Source organism: Hyperolius riggenbachi, chromosome 5 (assembly GCF_040937935.1).
Source record: "Hyperolius riggenbachi isolate aHypRig1 chromosome 5, aHypRig1.pri, whole genome shotgun sequence".
NCBI classification, from domain to species: Eukaryota; Metazoa; Chordata; class Amphibia; order Anura; family Hyperoliidae; genus Hyperolius; species Hyperolius riggenbachi.
In genome coordinates this window covers 136,338,056-136,363,996 of record NC_090650.1, presented here as the reverse complement: position 1 = coordinate 136,363,996, position 25,941 = coordinate 136,338,056, and the positions used below count along the sequence as shown (strand labels likewise).

At 41.6% G+C, this 25,941-nt stretch overlaps 1 protein-coding gene across 3 annotated transcripts in view; it reads left to right on the top strand.

Annotated features, from left to right (window-relative positions):
• The window catches only part of LOC137518440 (transmembrane channel-like protein 2), a 229,023-nt gene that overhangs the window by 142,080 nt on the left and 61,002 nt on the right, over positions 1-25,941 (top strand). For all 3 annotated transcript variants that reach the window (XM_068236303.1, XM_068236302.1, XM_068236304.1), the window contains 3 exons: positions 7,899-8,046; positions 16,013-16,201; positions 16,759-16,938. In XM_068236303.1, the coding sequence (XP_068092404.1) occupies positions 7,899-8,046; positions 16,013-16,201; positions 16,759-16,938 (517 nt within the window). The remainder of the gene's footprint in view (positions 1-7,898; positions 8,047-16,012; positions 16,202-16,758; positions 16,939-25,941) is intronic.

The following is a 25,941-nucleotide window of genomic DNA, read 5'->3' as shown; positions in this document are numbered from 1 at the left end:
CAGTGCGCACACTGCATTGCAGTGCAGAAATGAGGCTTCAAATGACCTTACAACATCATGCGGTGACAGGGTCTTATGCATAGGCCCGCCCCCGGTTAGCGATGGACTTTCTGCTGGACAGGAAGTACATCACTGGTAGTCTTGTCAGTCCACACGTGCGCGCTGCACAGCACTCCCATTTGCATATACACTGTCTGCGTCGCCCTTTGTCTTGCATTACTGCATGATCCATGTCGTAAGCACGGTTCATGCTGTAACACGCTGCAGCCTTTGCTATAGCATTGCGGCAATTTGGATACTTGTGTCATGTCGCATCGCGTGAACTTTCCATAGACCTGCATGTCCCTTGTGACGCACCACAGCCAGTGAGCAAGGGGCCTAAGTAAAAGGTTTCAAGAACGCTATAGCTAGGCAGTATGTGCTGTACTATGAAGAAGGTAAGAGGGATTATGGGCACTGAATAAGTGAGCATTATACTTCAGTACAGATGACCAAAGGAGACAATACGCTTGGTCATCATTGGTCATTTAGCGACCCATTGTGGTGACGTCATGAGGCCAGCGTCAGCTCTAGACTTTTTGCCGCCTGAGGCAAACTTGTGAGGATGCCCCCCATAGCATAATTGCCCCCAGGTAATTATGCTATGGAAGGGGTAGCAACCAGGAAGGGGGGCAGCGGGCACGGTCATAGGTAGGGGGGTCGGACCCCCCCTCATCTGGGTCCCCCGCCTGCTCTCCCCCTCCAGCTAATTGTGCAGCGACCAGCGGGCACACACGTCTGGCAGCAGGAGGAGGAGCAATTACTCACCTCTTCCTTCCCCGTTCCAGGGTGCGTACCACCGCTCGTCACTTCCTGCAATGTCGCTCAAGTGAGCAGCATTGCAGGAAGTGACGAGCGGTGGTACGCAAGCTGGAAGGCAGAAGGAAGAGGTGAGTTAGTCCCTGCCTGATACCTGACATGTGTGCCCGCTGGTTGCTGCGCAATTAGCTGAAGGGGTAGAGCTGACGGGGTGACCCAGGTGAGGGAGGGGGGTCTGACCCCCCTCCCCGCTGCTGTACCCCCTGCTTCCCATCCTGGCTTATACTCCCTCCAGCTCAGCGGTCCCCCCCCCCCCCCCCACAGCCAGGCAGGCGCAGCCCCCCCACATGAGTGCCGCCTAAGGAACCTGCCTCACCCCACCTCATGGGCAGCCAGGGGCTGCATGAGGCAGCTGTACACAAGTTACCGTATATTGCTGGTTGAAAAGGCCCAAAACAATCATCTTGGTAGATTATTTAGATGGCTTTAGATGTGGATCAATAACTGCCTAATATTGATCATCTAGCATCATACAGAGTTCCACACTGCACTACTATCACAATTATGAGAGATCTCATATGATAAACCTCTCCCTGCCTCAGCTAATCATAGTACAAAGCTATGGAAAAAGCCTAAAGTGAATGCATTGTTCAATTTATGCTTCCGTGAGAAAACGCGGAAAAGCCGCCGCGTGTGCTCAGAACAAGGCGGCTGATTCCGCATCCAACGCGGCGGTTTGCACGCGTAGGCCTACATCTGCCAGTATGGCTAAACGCGGAGAAACCGCCGCATGCCCTGATAGCGGTGCGGCTGGTTCCGCGTCCAGCGCTGCGGGTGGTACACAACACATGTCTGGTGTGGCTGGGACTGATAGTCTACACAGGTTCAGAAGGACATACGCGCGCGCTGAGAGGCAGAACTTTTATGACAGCCAGAAGGGAGTCAGCTGACCAAGCTGGTCAGCTGACAACTGACGATTCAACCAGTTCCCATTGGTCCAGCACTTAGGGGAGGCGCTGGAGAGCGCTGTGCTATATATACCGGGTGCTGGTCATTCACTGGTTGTCTGCCGTTGCGATCACTACGTGGAAGCACTCAGACCTTATTGTCAGAATCTGTGTTATCATTCTGTTATACATCAGACTAGTTCCAGGGTGTTGATGATCACGGACCTCACACCCAAGATTAGGGACTTGTGTTACCATTCTGTTATACTTCAGACTAGTTCCAGGGTGTTGATGATCACGGACCTCACACCCAAGATTAGGGACTTGTGTTACCATTCTGTTATACTTCAGACTAGTTCCAGGGTGTTGATGATCACGGACCTCACACCCAAGATTAGGGACTTGTGTTACCATTCTGTTATACTTCAGACTAGTTCCAGGGTGTTGATGATCACGGACCTCACACCCAAGATTAGGGACTTGTGTTACCATTCTGTTATATGTCAGACTAGTTCCAGGGTGTTGATGATCACGGAGCTCACACCCAAAACTAGGCATTGTTTATTATCTGTTATGACTTACTGCTTTCCTGACCACTCTTCTGTTCACTGATTCGGTATTTCGCTATATCTGATACTCTGTTGCCAAACTCTGCGTGCCTTAGGATTACCGAATCAGCCTCCTGTCTTTGTACTTTGTATGTCCGTGTGTTGCCGACCTGGCTTGCCCGACCTTGAGAACTATCTCCCCAGTTAAGATATAGTTCACAGATCAGTCAGTGACATCTCCCTATTGGTGTCGCTCACGCTCTGGTCCTTTCCTCTCCCAGTCTGTCTCCTCCCTGCGGGAGATTCTCAGGCTGCTGAAAGGTACTCATTCTCTAGTGCAGTATTCCTTACTGCCTTTGTACCTGTCCTCCAGATATTGTTCTCAAAGTATTACTGTTGCACCAAACACTCATATCACTCAGGTGTCCAGAGGTTAGTAATATATCTGATTATCGGTGATACTGCAGATCATCAATAATCAGGTATATATCTGTATTTTTGGTGATACTGCAGATCACCAATAATCAGACCCTCTCTGTGTTACACCAATCATTACAGCTTCACTTCTTGAAATAACACAACATGTACCATACAGTTAGCTGTGTTAGATGTACAAGTATAAACTTTGCAAGGTGCCTCTCATGAGCAGTATTGTATACTTTGCACCATATGCACTTCTTACACAACAATGCCTTACTGTATTTATATGAAAAGGATTTCTCAAGCATATTTTGTCCTAAAAACTGTATCACATTCTACCATCTTTCTCTGTTTTTTCCATGACTTTGCTACATTTTGACCTGTCTACTGTAAATCAGTGCTGACAAATACACCTTAGCAGAAAACACTGTTTTCACTGAAATACGAGTTGTGCTAGACCAGGTGTAAAAATCATCAAATATTAAACAAATGAAACAAACTGTATCAGTATTTTGAACGATATCGTATTTTTTAAATTATACAACAGTGATGTACAACCTTGGCATAATTTGAGAGTTCCCTGCACAGTATATAAGCTCAGCTGGGCCTAGCTATTTCATAGAGCACTAAATGTACTTTCTGTAAGATGACAAAATAATGTAGTTAGATAGACATAGCTTGTATATGCTACATTTCTAACAATCCTATCTTCTGTAATTCCCTTTGTCTATTAACAATGTATTCAAAATACAACCATGTTTCTGCTAGTCTCTTAATGAAAAATGCATTGACAAGTAATTCTAATCACTGCAATTGAATATACCAGAATGCATAAAAAGGTCTGGCTGTTTTACAGACTACATCACAATTAGTAATTTTCACATTATGGACTATTTGTATGAAAGCTTTTTTATTATATGCACAGTTATAGTAATTTGCATTCAATCATGAAAGCATTATTTAATAACACATTACTGCACCTAAAATAAAACCTGGCATCTTATGTTATCTGTTTCATCAACAAGCTAAATCTAATTGTTGTAAAAAATACAAAAAAAAAAATCAACAATAGTTTTGTATATTCTAGAAAATAAAAACTGAAAGGGTAATATTGATTTTGTAAAAGTAAAGTTTTTCTAAGTAAACAAAAAACAAACTATGAAAATTAACCTGCAAATATTTATTAAAAAAAGAATCTGCCACTTCATTCTTAAAGGGATACTTAAGTCAGGGCTAAAAAAATGAGGTTAACTCACCTGGGGCTTCCCTCAGCCCCCTGCAGCTGTTCGGTGCCCTCGCAGCTCCGGTCCGATGCTCCTGGACCCGCCGGCGACGACTTCCGGTTTTGCCGTCACCGGCCGACAGGCATGGGAACGCGAGTGATTCTTCCCGTTCCCAGCCACAATAGCACCCCTTATACTGCTATTGCGGCAAGAAGGCAAGAAGGCCGCAATAGTAGTATAGGGGGAGCTATTGTGGATGGGAACGCAAAGAATCACTCGCGTTCCCATGCCTGTCGGCCGGTGACGGCGAAACCGGAAGTCGTCGCCGGCGGGTCCAGGAGCATCGGACCGGAGCTGCGAGGGCACCGATCAGCTGCAGGGGGCTGAGGGAAGCCCCAGGTGAGTTAACCTCATTTTTTAGCCCTGAATTAAGTATCCCTTTAAGCAATCATTCATGCCCTGGTGGTTATAATACTGATGCTACGTACACACATTAGATAGATATCGGACTAAACACTATTAAAACTACTGATTAACAAGCTTTTGACCAATTTTTGGTAAGCAACTGTGCATGACCAGTAATGAGCGAAAATGCAAATATTCTTTTTGCCAAATTTTCGCCAAAAAAAGCACTCATTTATTTTCGACATGCGAGTTTTCGAGCGAATATTTTTGCGTTATTTTCGCGTTAAATACATAGTTTATCGTGTATGTATTTCTGCGTAGTCGTAGTACCGCTATGCGAAGCTTCGCCTGCTACGCGTAGTTGACGTATGTATTGCGAAGTCAACTACGCATGCGGTAACTGCTTCTATACGGATCATTGCGCATGCGTAGAAATATTATTGCCTTTCTATACGTATACAATTCCGCATTGGAAGGTGGAATGTACGCATGTATTAATTCACCCATGCGCATATTTAGTGGATTATTGTGGACATTTTTCCGCATAAAGGCATAAGGGTCCGCATACAGCGAAGTTCCTTTAATTTTTGCTGCTGGTCGAAAACGCAAATATTTCTGAAGATTTTCACGAAAATTAGCCGAATTCGAAAACGGGATTTTTGATGTGAAAATGACTTGGGCAAAAATTCGCAAGCAACACTGTGCATGACTGACCGTCACCAACAGCAACAAACGACAGATAACAGTAGTGGGTTATGATCCATCATGTTGGATTTTTTGGACTGATGGTCATTCATCAAAGGGAGCATGTGCAGTTAAACAATGTATAACAATCTTACTGTGTACAGCGCATGCTCCACAGTCGATCGTTCATAATCGCTCATGTTTGTACAGATATCAATCGTTTCAGTTAATTGCACCTCAGAAGTCACTTCCACATTATCTGTCAATTCCTTCTTTCTTGGATTGTTCATGTGTGTATACAGGTCGGTTGTTTAAGATTGTTAACTTTCACCGATCAATTGTTGGTCAACATTCATTTAGACCAATTTTGTATGTTTTGAGGTGTGTATGTACCTGGAGTATTACCTCCTTTTGTAAAGACAACCTCATGTAGGCATTTTTAAAACTGTGTACTGATATCTGAAGTCAACTGGAAGGGTTGTTTTTCTGAGCCCTCCATGAATTTTTTTTTGGTGAGTGCTTGTGAGGTTTCTTTCATGCACACCCTGCTTCAAATAATCTCCCAACATCTCAGGGAAATTCAGACCCAGACTTTGACTTCATCATTCGAGAACTTTGCATTTAGCCACATCATGGTGGAATTACTGGAACATTTTACCGTGTTGTAAGGTCCACTTTCAATTGAGCTTCAGACAGATGTTCTGTTATTCTGGTAATCTAACACCTATTAGTACAAAGAACTCAAACTAAATTATGTGATGTTGTTTGGATGCCCAGACTCTAATGCAGCAAAGCAGACCCAAACAATAACATTTCTTCAACCATATTTTACAGTTGATTTTTCTTGTGTAAAAAATGCTGGCTTTTAAAAATGTATTTCTGAGCTAACATTAAATGTCAAGGCATAAACAGCGCACATACATTATACTAGGCATTACTGAAACTATGTACCATACATTACATACCGTAGATTGTATAACTTGCGTTTTAGACACAATGGCCTTGATTCAAAAAGCCGTGGTAAGTCATAGCATGGCCGCGCTATGCTTTGCATAAAACTTACGTGCGCTACAACAAACATTTGCACGCATTCACGCAGCACAACGCGTACTTTTGCACATGTTGTGCCACGCGAACGCGCGCAAATGTTTGTTATAGCACACATAAAGTTTTATAAGCATAGCGCAGCCAAGCTATGACTTAGCTTTGTGAATCAAGGCCAATGAGTACATTGCTTGAATAGCAGATGTTACGTAATGTGCTTCATTCATTACAAGCAACATAGACATTGTGTGCAAACCACAAGTTAAGTTAACTAGCTAACACGCATTATGCAGCTGTGAAGGCGGAAATGTCAGGAAGATAAAAAAACACTGCATTGGCAGAAGGCAGCAACATAGGCAAGTTAACCAAATCAACACAAAGAAGAGCCCAGAGATCCTGGGAGAAAAGGGCTGCACCACCAGTATAATCAATACAAAATTACTTTATTGGTTTAAAAAGATGTTTTTAAATGCTTTTAATTGTCATGGCCTGATGTTCCAATAAAGCAATTCTGTATTGATTATACTGGTGGTGCAGCCCTTTTCTGCCAGGATCTCTGGGCTCTTCTTTGTGTTGATTTTGTTGACGTATTGATCGTGGGGCTTGCGCACCATGCATAGATTTGGAGTGTGAATAACTATGTAAATGACATAGGTGAGTTAACAATTTCTGTCAAGGCCCACACCCACCAACACTCAGGTTCAGTCTCACCACAGACGAAACTGAATTTTGCACTTGCCAGCTCGTCCTTAAAGTAAGTGTGAGATGGGGAAAAACGTTTTTTACTTAACTGGGGCTTCCCTCAGCCCCCTGTAGTCCACCTGTTCCATCACCAATATTCTGGGCCCCTCCATTTTGCTCCAGTTAAGTCCGTGATCCAGGTGGGCCGTGGACTACTGCACATGCGCAGTTCCACCCGATTGTGCTTTTTTTTTCCAGGAGCCTCATACGCAAGCACAGTTACAGTCTTGACAAACTGCAAGTGTGTAATATGCTCCTGGCTATGGGAGCGCGGGCCAAGCATGTGCAGTAGTCCCTGACTAGCTTAGCCATGGACTTTTCCAGGCCTAGCATCAGCGGGACGGAGCGGTCTCTGGTACAATTTAAATGTCAGAGCACATCTTAACTCATACTAGGTTTTTATCAGAGACTAGTCTGTGACATGCAATCATCTGGGGTGATGGTAATCTTGCATTTGTAAGTACTTCTCTTTAGCATCTGCTCTCAGGCAACATTTTCTGGAATGATCTGATCTAGGCAAACTGGCAGTTGTTTGAAATTTTCTCCACCTGTATATGAGCTTCCAGAGAGTGGGATATATATACATGTTTTAAATTGTTTTCACACACATAATTAAAATGTAAAGAGGGTGCCTTGTTCACTGAACAGGCAGTTAGCAGATTAATCCTCCTCATATTTTCCGATCATGCACACCAGGTCAGAGGGATATCTAAAGAGTGTTGTGTTTATTGGCATTCCTCATGGTGGGGTATTTTACCATGGCCACTCACACATAAGATAATCCTCAAGTTATTTTAATACATTTAGGTAGTACTAAAACAAACCAAAAATGCTGTATTAGATTTTTTAAATATTAAGTAAATAACTTTGGTTAAAGAAGTTTTAAACATTAACTAACCCACAATCACAACGCCTCAAGATAAACCCCAACTATCAAATTCACCCATAAAATATGTAGCTGAAGTTAATGACTGTTGATGGAATTTAGCAGCACTTCTACTTCACAAATATACAGTTCATTTTTGTTAAATCGATGTATGAATACTGATTTCTTATTTGCATTAAATATTACCCATTTCCAATTCTAGGATGGCAAGTAATGCAAATGAAAATACTTCTGATGGAGATGATGGGAATTTCAATTTTAGCTTTAAAATGTTTACTAGCTGGGATTATTTGATTGGAAACCCAGAGACAGCAGATAACAAATTTGCCTCAATAACCACAAGCTTTAAGGTAAAAATCAAAGCCTATTAATCCAGATGCTTAAGGGTAGTTTCATTTGACCGCATCAATATTGTGCATAACTATCTAAATAAAAACGTACATATTCTGCTGTTAACAGTTACTGTGGAATTTTATTACGTTTTTCATGTAATTATATTGTGTGGAGGTAAATGCATTTTACTGCTTTTGTACTTTTGTACTTTTCTGATCAGAACGCATGTCAGTGTCAATAGAGACAAAGAGTAGGTTAAGTATTTGAAAATTTGATATAAAAACTAATATTGATTGCACCCCATAGGTTAGAAGACTTTTAACAAAGAATATTTTTGCAGAGAGACTGTAGCTACCACAAAGAGATCATCTCACTGCTCTCATTGCTCTCTGGTAAATGGTTTACTGACCATGGTATTACTGTGCTCAATTGGCCTGACAACTCTCCTGACCTGAACCCCATAGAGAATCTGTGGGATATTGTGAAAGTTGAGAGACGCAAGACCCAACACTCTGGATGAGCTTAAGGCCGCTATCGAAGCATCCTGGCCTCCATAACACCTGAGCAGTGCCACAGGCTGATTGCCTCCATGCCACGCCGCATTGAAGCAGTCATTTCTGCAAAAGGATTCCCGACCAAGTATTGAGTGCATAACTGAACATAATTATTTGAGAGTTGACTTTTTTTGTTTTAAAAACACTTTTCTTTTATTGGTCGGATGAAATATGCTAATTTTTTGAGATAGGAAATTTGGGTTTTCATGAGCTGTATGCCAAAATCATCAATATTAAAACAATAAAAGGCCTGAACTACTTCAGTTGTGTGTATTTGAATCTAAAATATATGAAAGTCTAATGTTTATCAGTACATTACAGAAAATAATGAACTTTATCACAATATGCTAATTTTTTGAGAATATCCTGTATATCCAGAGTCACCTAGGGAACTCTGGATACAGTCATCACATAGGGGTCAAAAAATGTAGGGGCCAAAAAACATGTATACTGTAACAGAAGTTTTATTATATCTGAGTTTACTATACCGGGCATTGCTCCCTCAGACTTATAATGGAGATTGTCTAGGGCCAGGAGAGGTACCCAAATATTTACTAAAACCTGAGTTTATTATAACAAGTTTATACTGTATTGCATACAAAACCTGAAGTAGAATACTATTTAAACGTGGTTTTCAAAGTACGCATTTTGGTGGTATCATATTGGACCCAATCCAATTAACTTTTTCTTGAAATCCTTTTTTTTTTCAAATAATTACTGGTATTATCTTCTGTCTAAAATAACTGTTGAGCATTCTGCAATTGAAAAAGTACCCAAAGTAGGTGTAAGAAATCCTGACAAAGTTATTCAGAGTATTTTCTTGTTTGCTGTAGCTTAAAAGGCATTTTATTGATAAGATGTTAAAATATAATCTAGGAGAAAACTTAGAAGAAAAAGTGAACTGGATCAGGCCCATTATGTCTAAAGTATAAAGAGAAGTAAACTTTATTGTGTTACAGCAGCAATATATTTCCATTAAATTTAAAGCTTTAAAGTTAACCACAAAAGGAAAAGAAAGACAGATCAAGGCACTGTCTTGCAGCCCTGTTTCATGAGAGACGCAGACAGCTCAACACTCAGCTATTATTTATTTCGATTTTTTTTCGATTAGATAAATTTGTTACATCAAAAAAATGGGAAAATGGAACATTTTTATTGTACCGTGTATGGCCACCATAAGCCCAATAAGGATGTCAAGATACTGTACTCTATAGTACAAGTAATATGATGTTTCTGTAGGTTCTTTGCTGACTATATGGCCCACTTACTTTCTAAGATAGTGTTTTCCTTTAGATTTAATAATTATATTAATTGTTTGACTGAAGACAGAAAAGAGTCGAGGGCTATGCAACGGTGTATCACCATTTACCTGTGCCTAGGGCAGCTACATAGCATTTTTCAGCCCTGACACTTTTTGTGCCAGGTTTGCTCTCTCACTGTTTGCAAAGGTTTTCTCCGGGGACTCAAAATTACTCCAACATCTGAAAAAAAATACTAGGGAATTAATTGACTTTCATCTAAGAAACTGACCCAAACCTACAGTGTTGTTAGACTCCCCCTCACCTACACACAGTATTATTATTATTTAGTATTTATATAGCGTCGATATCTTACACAGCGTACACAGAGCATTTTGTCTTGTCACTAACTGTTAGAGATGTCCCGAATGGTTCGCCGGCGAATGGGAACCGGCGAACTTCCAGTGTTCGCGATCGCGGAAAATCCCGAACTTTTCTGGAAGTTTGATTCGCCCCCATAGTGCATCATTAGGGTCAACTTTGACCCTCTACATCGCAGTCAGCAGGCACATTATAGCCAATCAGGCTACACTCCCTCCTGAAACCCCATCCCCCCCTTATAAAAGGCAGGCAGCGTCAGGCATTGGACTCATTCGTGTGCCTGCAGTAATTAGAGAAGGGAGAGCTGCTGCTGCAGAGAGAGCTATAGGGAAAGCTAAGTTAGGCTCCTGTAGGCTTTTTAGCTTGCTCCTTGCTGATTCTTATTGCTAAAAAAAAAAGCACCCCTCAACAGCTCTTTTGAGAGCTAATCTTGTTCTTGTGATCTATTTTTTTTGTTGTGTGTGTGTCCCACAGACACCTGTGTTGCATAGACGGCCTTGGTAATTCCTACTATGCCACTGCCACTGCCAGGCCCAGCACATTCAGTGACTATCTGTGTGTGTGACAGGCAGCTGCACATTTGTAATCCCAATCACTGCACTTGTTCACTGTTCAGTGCACCTACCTACCTATACCTATGTAAGCACACACATTGTTAATATCACCAGTCATTGCACCTGTTCAGGGTACCTGTGTGTGTGTGTGACAGGCAGCTGCACATTTGTAAGCCCAATCACTGCACCTGTTCAGTGCACCTACCTACCTATACCTACGTGAGCTCACGCATTGTTAATACAACCAGTTATTGCACCTGTTTACGGGACCTGTGTGTGAGTGTGACAGGTGCACATTTGTAATTCCAATCAATGCAGTGCATACATGTAACCTGTTCAGTGCAACTACGTGAGCGCAAGCAGTGTAATATACCACCAGTCATTGCACCTGTTTACGGTACCTGTGTGTGACAGGTGCACATTTGTAATTCCAATCACTGCACCTGTTCACTGTTAAGTGCACCTACCTACCTACCTACGTGAGCGCAAGCAGTGTAATATACCACCAGTCATTGCACCTGTTCACGGTACCTATGTGTGACAGCTGCACATTTGTAATAACCATCCCTGCATACTTGTTACCTACACCTGTGTGACCGCACACTGTTTAGTATACCAGTCTGTGCTTACTTGTTAACTGCACCTGTGTGACAGCTGCACATTGTATTGTAATACCACTCACTGCTACCTGTTCACTGCACCTGTGTGACTGCACATTGTATTAGTCAAGTCAGTGCATACCTTTCACTTCATCCCCCAGATATGGACAAAACAGGTAGAGACAGAGGCAGGGGCAGACCCAGAGGCAGGCCACCCGGCAGGTCTGTTAGAGGTCGTGCTGACGTGATTTCGTGTGGCTCTGGCCCAAAGTACAGTGCTCAGAAGAAGGCACGTCCCATCAACTCCCAAGATTGTCAGGACGTGGTTGATTATTTAACACAGAACACCTCATCTTCCGCATCCACCAGCGCTACTCCAAGTACCACATCCGCTACATTTGACACTTCGCAGGAGTTATTTGGTGGGGAAATCACTGATTCACAGCCATTATTGTTGTTACAAGATGAAGGTGCTAAGCAAGTTACATCACCTATGTCTGAGTTAGGCGACACTATGGACGTAGGGTGTGAGGAGGAGGATAATGAAGTACCTGCTGTTGGTGCAGTTTTGGAGGTGTCTGATGCAAGCGAAGCTTTGGTGGTTGATTATGATGATGATACTGCCATGGATTCCACGTGGGATCCTAAGAGACACGATGAACAAGGGGACGGTTCAGAGGGGGAGTCAGAGAGGAGTAGTAGGAGACGAGTTGCTTAAAGAAGCAGGGGGAGCTAGTTGTCAGAAACAGCTGGTGGCAGTGTCTGGCGTCATGTATCGCCACCTATGGACAGCCAGCCAACATGCCCTTCAACGTCAGCTGCTGACGCCACCATAGTGCCCACACCCCAGGGTGGCTCAGCGGTGTGGAATTTTTTTAGTGTGTATACCAAAGATCATAGCAATGCCATCTGTACTCTCTGACACCAAAAATTGAGCCATGGAAAGGCCAACACCCACGTAGGGACAACTGCCTTACGAAGGCACATGCAGAAAAGGCACTAACTGCAATGGGAAGACCACCTGAGGAAAAGCAGCACACAAAAGAAAAGCCACCCTCCTTCTCCTCTTCATCCTTCAGGTGCATCATCTTCTTCAGCCGCGTTCTCCCTTAGACTCTGAGGCCTTCCGAAAATGTGTTGCCATTGGGACACCGCAGTGGAAGATACCTGGCCGCAATTATTTCTCCAAAAAGGCGATACCCAAACTGTACCATGAAGTTGAGAGGCAAGTGGTGTCATCTCTGGCACACAGCGTTGGGTCAAGGGTCCATCTGACCATGGATGCCTGGTCTGCCAAGCACGGTCAGGGCAGTTACATTACTTACACAGCCCATTGGGTCAACCTGGTGACCGCTAATAAGCAGGGAGTACGTGGCTGTGCAGCAGACCTAGTGACACCTCCACGGCTTGCAGGCAGGGCGGCTGCCACCTTCTCTCCTCCTGCTATATCCTCTTTGCTGTCCTCCTCCTCCTCCTCCTTGGCTGAGTGGCAGTTCAACTCTACTGGTGCTCCGATCTCCTCTCCAGCCACACAGCCCCAGCTCCCAGGGTCTATGCTGCATGCCAGGTACGACGGTGTCACACCATCTTAGACATGTCTTGCCTCAAAGCGGAGAATCACACTGGAGCAGCTCTCCTGGCTGCTCTGAACAAAAAGGTGGATCAGTGGCTGACCCCGCACCAACTGGAGATCGGCAACGTAGTGTGTGACAACGGCAGCAATCTCAATTCGGCTTTGAATTTGGGAAAGTTGACACATGTACCCTGTGCCATACATGTGCTCAATCTCGTAATTCAGAGATTTGTGTCTAAGTACCCAGGCTTAAAGGACGTCCTAAAGCAGTCCAGGAAGGTGTGTGGGCATTTCAGGTGGTCTTACACAGCCATGGCACGCTTTGCCGATATTCAGCGGAGAAGCAACTTGCCAGTGAGGCGCTTGATTTGCGATAGCCCGACTCGCTAGAGTTAGACCCTCCTGATGTTCGACCGCCTGCTATAACAGGAGAAAGCCATCAAACAGTATCTCTACAACTACAGTCAAAGGACACAGTCTGGGGAGATGGGAATGTTCTGGCCGAAGTACTGGACACTGATGCAAAATGCCTGCAGGCTCATGTGGCCGTTTGAGGAGGTGACAAACCTGGTGAGTCGCAGTGAAGGCGCCATCAGCGACTTGATCCCATATGCCTTCTTCCTGGAGCGTGCCGTGCGTAGAGTGGTGGATCAAGCTGTGGAGGAGCGTGAACAGGAACAGGAGGAAGAGTTGTGGGATCAATTCTCAGCAAAAGCAGATGATTCCTCAACACCTGTGGCAGCGCAGAGGGGGAAGGAGGAGGAAGAGTTGTGTGGGGAAGAAGAATTAGATGATGGGGAAGGTGTTGTTTTGGAGGAGGAGGATGAGGCATAAGAACAACCGCAGCAGGTGTCGCAGGGGGCTTGTGCTGCTCAACTTGCCCGTGGTATTGTTCATGGCTGGGGGGAGGAGGAGAACTTAACTGACATCACGGGGGAGGAAGAGCAAAAGGAGATGAATAGTATGTCTGCATCCAACTTTGTGCAGATGGCATCTTTCATGCTGTCCAGCCTGTTGAGGGACCCCCGTATAAAAAAACTCAAGTGGAATGAGCTGTACTGGGTGGCCACACTACTAGACCCTCGGTATAGGTACAAAGTGGCGGAGAATGGAGATGTTTCCAAATCACCAGAAGGCAGAAAGGATGCAGCACTTGCAGATCAAGCTGGCAACTATGCTTTACAATGCGTTTAAGGGTGATGTCACAGCACAACGGAATAAAGGTACCACTGCCAGTAATCCTTCTCCCATGTCCACGCAGGCAAGGACAGGACGTTCCAGCGATCTCATGGTGATGTCTGACATGCGGACATTCTTTAGTCCAACGCCTCACCTTAGCGCTTCCGGATCCACCCTTCACCAATGCCTGGACCTGCAGGTAGCCGACTACCTGGCCTTAAGTGTGGATGTAGACACTGTGAGCAGCGATGAACCCTTGGACTACTGGGTGCGCAGGCTTGACCTGTGGTCAGAGCTGTCACAATTTGCCATCCAACTTCTGTCTTGCCCTGCCTCAAGCGTCCTGTCAGAAAGGACCTTCAGTGCAGCTGGAGGCATTGTCACTGAGAAGAGAAGTCGCCTAAGTCAAAAAAGTGTTCAGTACATCACCTTTATCAAAATGAATGAGGCATGGATCCCGGAGGGCTACTGCTCGACCGAAGACTAAGTCAGTCCCCGCACACAGCATCTCTGCTTGCATGCCATGTGACTGCCTGCCCCATGACTAAGTTGCTCCCCACACAGCATCTCTGCCTGCAGGCCACTTGATTGCCTTCTCCGCCACCACCAACAGGGTCCACCAGGACTCCAGGCGGACTCCTGAATTTTTAAGGCCGCTGCTAGCAGCGGCCGCTATAATATTTTTTCTGGTGTGTGTACATGCCTGCCTAATTTTTCTGGCTGCACTGCAGCTTCACCAACAAAACAAAAGGCATGTACATGTGTCAATTCCCTTTTGTGATCGATACCTTGCCGCGGTGAAGGGGCTTGCGTATCACAATGAAGCAATGACCGACGGCTATATGATTGTCTTGGGGGTGGCACACCAAAGATAATAAGGTCATTGCTTCATTGTGGATAGACCAAATTCGATCAGCTGGACAGTCACTGTTGTTCTGTCATTGAGCTACCTCAGCCTGGCAACCATATGGGCTTGAAAACCGCTATCGCCTGCACTCTCACCACGGTGCACACCAGTCCAGCACGGCCGTCACAACACAAACAGCTGTTTGCGGTGCGTTACACGGTGAGTTTGGTGTGTCAGTGTGAAGAAGTACTCTAATTACACTCCCTGATTGATGTATACACATGCAAGATGTTTTAAAGTACTTTAGGCCTCCAATTTAGCATGCAAAGTGATTTCTGACCTTAAAACGCTGCTGTGCGTCAAATCCAGATTTTTTCCCGGGACTTTTGGCGTGCATCCCACTCATCCATGAAATAACTCAGATGTTAGACCCTTTGAAACATCTTTTCCATCACTTTTGTGGGCAGCATAAATGTTTGTAGTTTTCAAAGTTCGCCTCCCCATTGAAGTCTATTGTGGTTCGCATGTTTGCAAACGTTTGTGGAGGTTCGCGAACACGGTCCGCGAACAGAATATCGGAGGTTCGGGCCATCTATACTAACTGTCTCTCAGAGGAGCTCACAATCTAACCCCTAGCATAGTCATATGTCTATGTATGTATCGTAGTCTAGGGCCAATTTTTAGGGGAATGACAATTAACTTATCTGTATGTTTTTGGAGTGTGGGAGGAAACCGGAGTGCCCAGAGGAAACCCATGCGTACACAGGGAGAACATACAAACTCCGTGCAGATGTTGACCGGGCTGGGATTCAAACCGGGGGCCCAGCTTTGCAAAGGCAAGAGTGCTATCCACTATGCCACTGTGCTGCCCATACACACAAGACCACAGTAAATACTAAGCATATTCCTTAGCTGCCTGTGCACTTAGAGTCCAGCAGGGGAAAGTGTTTCATAAATGTTAGCTGATTTCATTTCATCAATGTGACCTTTCAATCTGCACAGTGTGAAGATTAATTTGTGATCCAATGGTGTTCTGTGGTTTGTGTTCTCTACTTCAGGAATCTATAGTAGATGAGGAGGAAAGCCACAAGGATGAAAATATTCATCTTACTAGATTCCTTCGGGTCCTGGCCAACCTAATGATAATTTGCTGCTTGTGTGGAAGTGGTTATCTCATCTACTTTGTTGTCAAACGATCACAGACATTTTCCAAGATGCAGAATGTTGGATGGTATGAAAGAAATGAGGTATATTGGAAATGTGATGTTTCTAAAACATCGTTTTGTTTCTCCCTTGGGAACTCCTACTTAGAGCTATGTTCCCTCTTTCCATTCAACAACCCCCCCCCCCCCCCCATACCTCCGTAGAATGTGATCGTTTCATCAGGTTCTAGTCCACTTTCTAACCTATGAAACTGACAGATTACTGCTTTGATAATACAGTTGTTTTTTTTATTTTCTGTTACAAAGTTCAATTTTATTGGAAATATAAACATGTTGATGGGACATTGAGACCTAAGATAATTTGGAACAAATATAGGTTAAAGATCTTAATTCATTTCTAAGAGTAAATTGGTTAGTGGATATGATAACCCACCAACTTGTTATTGTGGCTCAACCATTACATGGGCCTTTTCCCCCTTCTGTCACATTACGCATGGGGTCATTTTTATGAGATCTTAGTTTCCCCTTATAGCACATCTAGGAACTCAAATTCAGAGAAGACTGGGGGTTGTATGAAGCCAGTCAGTGTTTTAACCCAATATTATCTCAAAAACTGAAATATTATTTGATTTTTATCACAGGTTGAAATAGTAATGTCATTACTTGGAATGTTTTGCCCACCTTTATTTGAAATGATTGCAAATTTGGAAGACTATCATCCTCGTGTAGCTCTGAAGTGGCAACTTGGTAGAATATTTGCTTTGTTCCTTGGTAATCTCTACACATTCTTACTAGCCTTGATGGATGATGTGAATGAAAAAGTAAGCAAACTATTACCTCTGTATGCACTCATCATTTAATACCTTTCTATTAGTTCCTCCACTGTCTGCTCATCAAATACAGGATTTACTTCAAGCTTCTAAATCTTAAGGTGCATGCTCACATACAATTACTTTTTCAACTTTCTTTTTATTAGAAGAACATTTTTAACATAACAATAAAACAAAGGATAATGCAAGCAGTGTATAGACATATTGAGGCTGCAAGAAAGGATAAACATTGCATAGCAAAACATAAATGGATTAGAAGAGAACATCTTTACATGATAAACATACAAGGTCAAGGCGTCATAAGTCTTAAAGCAGTTGGCAACATCAAGGAATAAACAAGGGGGGGGGAGGGATCAATGATCCAGTGACCAAACAGACCACAGGCCTCAAATGCTGAGGATCTTGTCATGTTTGAGGGACATAGAGGAGGCAATATGCTCTAGAGTGTACATTTATACGCCCATCAGGTGACAGTTCACATTCTTAGTTGTCATCCCTGTAAGCAAACGATCAATCGTCCAACCTTCCGATGGACTATTGATGGGATCAATAGTCCATTGGACTATTGGGATTAGAGACAATGGGATCTTAGCTAAATTCTTTACTTTCCCATGTAATAATAACTTTCTGTGTGCATAACAGTCTTCCACCAAATAAGGGCGCTGCAGTGAAAAGTGTGAATAGTGCCCTCTGCTCTACAAAGCTTACATAGCATGTAGTTTTATTAAACCTATTGACAAGAAATATTGTTGTAAGAGTAGCCTTTGATTAAAAACTAAGCCTGACATTGGTTTCAGCCTCCCCACATTCCTCTGGGGCTTCTGGCAATTGTACGTTTCACATCCTATATGTTGTATGTAATTCAATATACTCTCCCTTCTCCTATCAATTCATATATTGAACTATTTGCAAAACAGTCATAAAAGGTTAACATGACCCAATAAAGTGAAGAACAGCCCTAAGAATTACATTTAAAAAATCCAATACATTCAAACATAAAACAGCATAGGTAATCATTTTTATAGGTAACTGTTGTCCTATTATTTAAAAAACAAACAAAAAAAAACATATTTTATTGAGGTTTTATTGCCTTAAATAACACACATCAAGCATAACATTACCTGCAAAACGAGGGTAATGCACAAAATAAAATAGAAGAGAATACAACAATATAAGAGCATGACAGTGCCTCTTTACCCTTACAAAAGCTTCCCTTCATTACATTCCCTCCCCATTTGGTCAATCCTCACTGATCGATTCAAATAATTATATTTCTCTCCAGAACCCATGAAATGTCCTCAAATCGTATAGATAGGGTAAAATCTAGTTGGAAATTTCCAGCCTGCTCTAAGAGCCTTGTAGTTGAGCCGTGCAATACCAGCCGGTGTATTTGAAATGTTCCTTCAGCTTGTCCTTTTCAGCTGTTGAGAAGGAGGCCAAGATAAAGGGTTTCCAGGTTGTAAACAGATGTTTAGTGCATTTTTCTTTATGTGCCAGAGCATCTAGTCTGTCTAGATTGAATAGGTGGGTATGCTCCTCCTTAACATCCCAGACAGAAGGAGGTGTCGAATAAATCCATTTATTGAAAATTACCTTCCTGGAGGCATTAATAATGATATGCCCTTGACAGTATTACGTGACTCCCCATCGCGAACTTGGGGAGGATCATAGAAATTAAACAGTAATAAGGCAGGATCTAGATCTAACTTTAACTTACACACCTGAGATATATAATTCAGAACGTTTAACCAAAAGACCTTAATATGCGGGCACGACCATATGCAATGCAGCAAATCTGCATTGGGTAAATGACATTTAGGGCATCTGGAATTATAATGCAGAGGAGGATTAGCATATTTTATGTTAAAAACATATTTTGCCCTATGAATAAATTTAATATGTAATTCTCTCCATTTTTCCCTAATCATCCGTTTTCTAACTACTCCTAGCCCTGTTAGTATTTTAGTGTCTATGTTAGGATCTGTAAGGTCTTTGCTCCATGCTTGAAAATGAGAGCCGGCCCTCGTAGAAAGATCTTGTTTTTGGAGGGAGGACTGTATTTGAGAGAGGGATATTCTGGATAAGTGAGGGGCTATGAAAGCATCAAAGTCATTTAGGCTGACTAAGCTGGATAGGTTTGTTAAGTTACTAAGTATGTATGCTCTCAATTGTCCGAAGTAGAGAAAATGCTGGGCTGGGAGAAAAAATGTTGCTTTAATTTCGGCAAAAGATAGCATTCTGTTTTCTCTTAGATGTATGAGTTGACCCAGTCTCGCCAAGCCTTTCTTTTCCCAATCCAGAAAACCCTTATGTAATAAACTAGGGGGAAACCCAGGATGGCCCCAGAATGATATATATTTTGTTATCTGATAGAGAATCTTAAATTTTTTACAGATTTCCTTCCAGGTTATAATAGTGTCCCGGCATCACTCCACTATATTTTTAACGTAAAGGTAGAGAAGAAATTTTACTATGAAGGAGACCTGGGAGAGTCCATGGTTCAGCATATGATGCTTCTAATGAATAATTTGAAAAAATGTTGATTCCATTCACCCAATTCCTAATATGCCTAGTCATGCAAGCTAGATTATAACACCTGATGTCAGGGATAATTAGACACCCTCATTCGAGGCATTTGAAGTTTGCCAAGGGCAATCCTGTGCTTTCCTTTTCCCCATAAAAAAAATTGCAAAGGCCTTATTTAAGTCTATAATATCTGAGTGTTTCATCAATATAGGGAGAGTTTGAAATTAACTCAAAATAATTCCTATTATTTTTAATTTATATTGCCACTAGGTGTCCACAGCATAAATGGTAAGGTGTTATCTATGTTTTTCCCATATGACCACCTACCAGTAGGTGACTGCAACAATGTTCTCCAAAATCTATTTATGTAAAATTCAGAATCTGTATGTAATTGTAATTCCGATTCATTCCTTACAAAGCAATTTAAATCATTATTGTCATTTGTCCATTTGGTTGCACAATTGGTTGTCTATGACAACCCTTACTTAGCAATCATTTTTTAAACAATTTCCACTCCACATGCTGTTTTTAGAAAGGCATGTAATACATTCATATCAAAAGTATAGAAAAAATCCCATACCTTTATTAATATTCAAAAATATGCGAGAAGGCACAGGTGAGGAGCAGAACAGTGGCCTCAGCTAACATGCAGATGATGAGATAGTCTGGATCTCTCACAGATACATCAAGGATATTGGACAAGCTGCCTTGGTCAAGCACCATCTAGTGAAGCTTAAAGAGACACTGAAGCGAAAAAAAATATATGATATAATGAATTGGTTGTGTACTATGAATAATTACTAGAAGATTAGCAGCAAAGAAAATATTCTCATACTTTTATTTTCAGGTATATAGTGTTTTTTCTAACATTGCATTATCCTATAATATGTGCAGATTACACAACACTCAGCATTCAAAATGAGTCTTTCAGAGCAGTCTGTGAAGTATCTGATCTTAATGGTTTTTTTCTTAGCAGTACTACACATACAAATCATAATATCATCATTTTTTTTTCGCTTCAGTGTCTCTTTAAAGTGTACCTGAGATGTAAAAAAAATTAATATATATATATATATATATATATATATATATATATATATATATATATATATATATATATATATATATACATACCTTTCCAGGCTATTCGCTCCCTCGCCATCCTCCTCCACCACCTGGACTGTCCGTAATTCAGACCTGAAAATCCTTCAGCAGGGGCCAGTCTGTGCAACCACAGTCCTACCCCATTGCGTCTCCGTCACTGGGAGCGTTCTGTGTGCGAAGAACGCCCAAGACCAGAGGACTTTCCAGGGTGAATTGTAGACGATCCAGGTAGTGGAGGATAGTGGTGAGGGAGCAATCAGCCTGGAGGGGGCTGGAGAAAGCCCCAGGTATGTATATTTTTTTTACATCCCCATCTCAGGTGTACTTTAACACTCATAAGGATCCAAGCAAACCCCCAGATAGACTGATAGTGGTGGGATACACATACTCCCCAACTGACCAAATTGGAGAGTATAGATTTTCAATAAGGTGCAAATAGTTTAATTTAAATGTCATGCAGATTGAAAATATGACAACCAAATTCACTTCAATCCTGATGATTTTAATTGGTCCAATTTCAAGCAGCATAAAGTTTGCTTTAAATTTGCATGCAGGTTGGAAATATTTTCATCTGATTGACCACCTTTGTTACACAGTATGTGGACTAATTCATCCAGCCTCTTGTGGTAGGGACTGAATAATACATAAAATATACACTACACAGGTTATTGAAATAGTTGAAAGCATAATCTGGAATAAGGAATACTTTCATTCCCTGCATACTGTTATGTCATATGCGAAAAAAACTTTCTTTCTGTCAAAAGATTGTTGGTATCTGATAACGGTGGGTCTGCATCAGACTGAGTTTAGTACAGAGCTTTCTGTATTTCTTTTCGGTCTTAACTTTTTTGGTTTGAAAAAAGCTACTAGAGACGAATAATGAGTTTTACAATGGCAGCTCGCTGTGCAACCAGAGTGGAGAAAGGGAAGAGGAATATGTGTGTGCGTGTGTGCGTGTGTGTGTGTGTGTGTGTGTGTGTGCGCGCGCACGTGTGTGTTTGTGTGTACATGTGTTTGTGCATGTGTGTGTGTGTTTGTGCGTGAAAAACAGTTTCCAGGAGAATTTAATCCTTAAGAATAAATTCTTACTTGATTGTTTGTTCATTTGGAGGACTACAGATACATCTTTACAAGAATTCTTGAACTGTATAAATCTGGTTAATTGAAACTTGGAATTCTTGTTAGATTACAGTTTTTTCAGAATTTAAGTCCTGAATCTGTCCAATTGGTGTGTGTGTGTCTGAAGGCAAATTAAAGTCAAAAACATATTTTAAGAGCATGGATTGGAATGTGTATCGTATATAGGTAAAAAGATGCCCCTGGATGGATAAATAATGTAACCAAAGAGCAAATATACAGGAAAATATTCAATTTCACAGAATGATTTTTTAAGAACAGGCAGAAATCTTTAAAGGCAGGTTTATATTGAGAAGCATTATCAACATAAGGATATTACAAAAGGCGATAGCAAATGCATTATATAGAAATCCGAGGTTGTATTGGAAAGAGAGAATATGAACTATGGGCAAAGAATATGCCTTTACAACAAATTTCAGAAAGTATTCAGACCAACTACACAACATATTTCATAAACACTGGCACATTCTGAGGGTATATCTTGTATTGGGAAGACATCTTCTTGTTAAACTTGATTTTGTATTCCATAAGTCATGTACCATGAAGGATATGGGAGTAAATAGTACAATAAATTGTGGTGAGAATAGCTTCAATGTCAATAAAAGCATTCCTTTTCATGAGGTGTAAAAAATGTATGCGAGATTTGTTTTTAAATAGAATGGCATAAGAACATGTTCAAAAGCACTAATATAATGAATGTACTGGAACATCCAGAAAGAATAAAGAACAAGTGTATAAAAACAAGTGTATATGAACATATGTACATGTTCAGCGAGGGCTAAAAATGCATAGTTTATCTGATCCTGAAACATGAAACTCTCCAACCAAACAGACTAAATGCGGGATAGATTTAAATAGCTTTATAAGGAATGAATGTGAATTATAGCAATTTGCACATTACATGCTGTACATAGCTTTTAAATTTTACATACTGTACATAGTTTCTGCTGCAGTCACCTAGTATTAGATGGCCTTAGAAGGGAAAAAAAGAGAGGGAAAAAAGATATGAATAACATCTTACCAACTTTACTACTGACATCCTGTGGCAATATATTTAATGATATAGAAAAGTGTGTTATATAAAAATGTTTTTTTTTACACCTATGTTATCAAATGCTGGCAAGGACCTTATCCAATTAAACTTTTCTCATAAGTTTTTTTTCCTAGGAGAACATTTTTCATCTTATCTAAAAATAACTTTTCATTACTTAAACTAAATATACACTTTAAATTACAGTTGTCCAATCACTGACCAATTTTACCACCTCTATGTAGTATGAAGGCCAGCAGATGTTAAATACTAAAGCTGGGTACACACCAGATAAAAGTCTTTGAAAAATGAGATATTAAAAATAGTCTGCAGATAATCTTTGTAAAAAACGTTCACAAAAGACCTCCAAAGATGGCAACGGAAGATATTTATCTTTCAATCTTTCAGATCCATTCCGGTGGATCTGATCTGCAGAAGATTATTCATTAAACAAGGTGTGTATGAGATCTGCAGATATTTCTAAAGCTAAGTAAACACATGAAATAAATTGGAAACGTGCTTGTAAAATATACCCACCAGTAAACTATGACCCACGCACCCCTCTCTGGCACAACCCATTACTTCCCGAATTTTCCACAATCCCGGATCCTCACTATTGGGAGAGAGGAGGCATAATTTTTCTATCACAAATACTAGAACAAGGAAAGCTTATTAGTATCTCTAATCTCCGTAATGTCTTTCCCACCTTTATCATCCAACAATTTAGATATGCTCAGCTGCACCATGCCTTCTATGCCCAATTTGGGAAAGACCCTGTTCGTGTCACCCCGCACCCTATCCTTGAAATTCTGGTAAAAGGCCCAGCCAAACACCTCATTGGAGACATATACAAAGAACTGCTACTAAATAAAGCGCTTGACCGTATGGAACCAGTTAAAGAAAAATGGTTGAAAGAGGGGATAGACCTATCAACTGAAGATTGGGAAGATGCACTAGAGGCCCCTAAAAAGATCTCTGTGTGCATTAAAAACAGAGCCACTCAAGTATACATTTTACACCAAGCTTATTTGACCCCCGCTAGAATTGTTAAATATAAAACCGATGCCTCTGTCCTGTGCCCCAAATGTGGAAGCCACTCGCCTACCTTTTTACATCTGATATGGCAATGCCCTACAGTCCAGACTTTCTGGCTGCAGGTAATAAATTTTCTCCATGACAAAATGGGCTGCCCTGTAACCATGGACCCTGCGCTGTGTGTGTTAAGTATAATATCAGATGAAGAAATACAACCCAATACCAAAACTTTTATACACGAAACACTATTTGCAGCTAGACAAGAAATTGCCCTTAAGTGGCTGGCAACAGAGGCTCCCACGTTTGCGTGCTGGCGTAAGAGGCTCAACCTAGATCTGCCCTACAAAAAACTTGTATACTTACATAGAGAACGTCAAAAGCAGTTCCACTTAATATGGGATAGGTGGAAGGAAGGGACTTGATTGTTAGTGTGTCCACTTTATTTTATGCATTAGTAACACGATTTAAGTATCCCTCCTATCAATATCGGTTTGGACTGGACTTCCCAACTCCAATACTTTGCCACTATCCACATGTACATTTAATGATACCCTGAACTGAGGTATGATAAAATACGCTATGTTCTTTAATGTACATGTTGTATACTGTGCGAACTTTGTATTTGAAACTTTGTAATGTCATCTTCACTACTTGCCACTTTCTTTACAGCTAATATGTACTAATAGCCCTGTTGTACACCTGTATATCCTACTTGCCATTTGTAATTTGTATTCCATGACCAACCTGAACAATAAACTGTTTTTTGTTTAAAAAAAACACATGAAATAAATGTTTTTGGAAAATGAAAGATCACAGACCAATTTTACCACCCTCTGTGTAGTTTTGAGAGCTTACCTACACAGTCTGTTCTATTAAGCTGAGTACACCCATCAGATAGAAATCATGGCAAACTGAAGAATTTATCTGCAACATAGGTTTGTCAGGGAGTTTTGAAAGACTGATCTTTCTAAAGAGAAGCTGAAGCTATGACTAAGGGCTGATTGATGCCCGACATGACGTGTTAGCTTTTGTTATGTCCTGCTTTTTGTAATAAATAAATTGTTATGCACTTTACAGGTGGGTTGAGTGGTCTTTTCCTGAAAATATTTCTTAATTTGAGCATTGGCTGCTTAGATCTGACTCCTCACCTGCAGATATACAGTGGTTGTTGAGTAGTTTATCTCTTTCTCTGCTGATCTTTGTAAAGATGCTGTACACATGCAAAAGATTGATTCCTGCAAAAGATCAGTTCCTGCAAAAATTTGTTTAATGGACAGTCATCCGCAGATCAGACATTCATCTGCAGATCTGAAGATCCATCCTGGTGGATCTAATCTGCAGATGAATGTCTGTTGAACAAGGTGTGTATGAAAGCTTCATATATAGACTATGAATGCATTTTGCAGGAACAGATCTTTTGCAGGGACTGGTCTTTTGCATGTGCTTGTTATACTATTTATTTGTACAGTTCCATATAAGATATTGGCATATTTTAAATTAAAGGAACACTATCAATTAAAACAACTTTTTTATACTCTACATTAGGGTACACAATACCACTGGTGCTAGGGGCACTTAATTTATTCACCCAGCTCTCTCCCCCTGCTTAAAAATCATCCTTCATTCATCACACAACTCACAAATATACTTTACTGTGCCACAGCATGCAGAAGACATGAGGAAGAGGAGGCTGATCTGAAAAGGTAACATGTAGCTAGATGTGCTGTAATATTGCTGCAATATGTCTAGCAGGGAGATGTGTATACACTATTCCTGACTGACTGGATTGCTTGTGACTTTTCACTCCAGGCTGCATCTACTTTGTAGGCTGCTATGTGGTGCAGTGCTGAGAGGGAGAGACCCTGTTTACAAAGACATTATTAGGATTTTTATCAGTCAGAGAAGCAAAGATAATAAACACACATTGCTGGAATCTTTAGCCTTATCTACACGCGTAGATGAGTCTCCGATGTTCCTTATCAATCGAGCCGCTGATGCGGCTTGATTGATAAGATCCGACAGGACGGATCTCCCCACCACCGATTCCCTGCTCGTTACCCGCGAGGGGACAATGGCAGGGAATTGAGCGGAAGATAAGTGGCGCCGGCGGGGACGAGCGGGGAATCGTATCTGACGCACGCACGCGCGGGCGAGCGGGGACG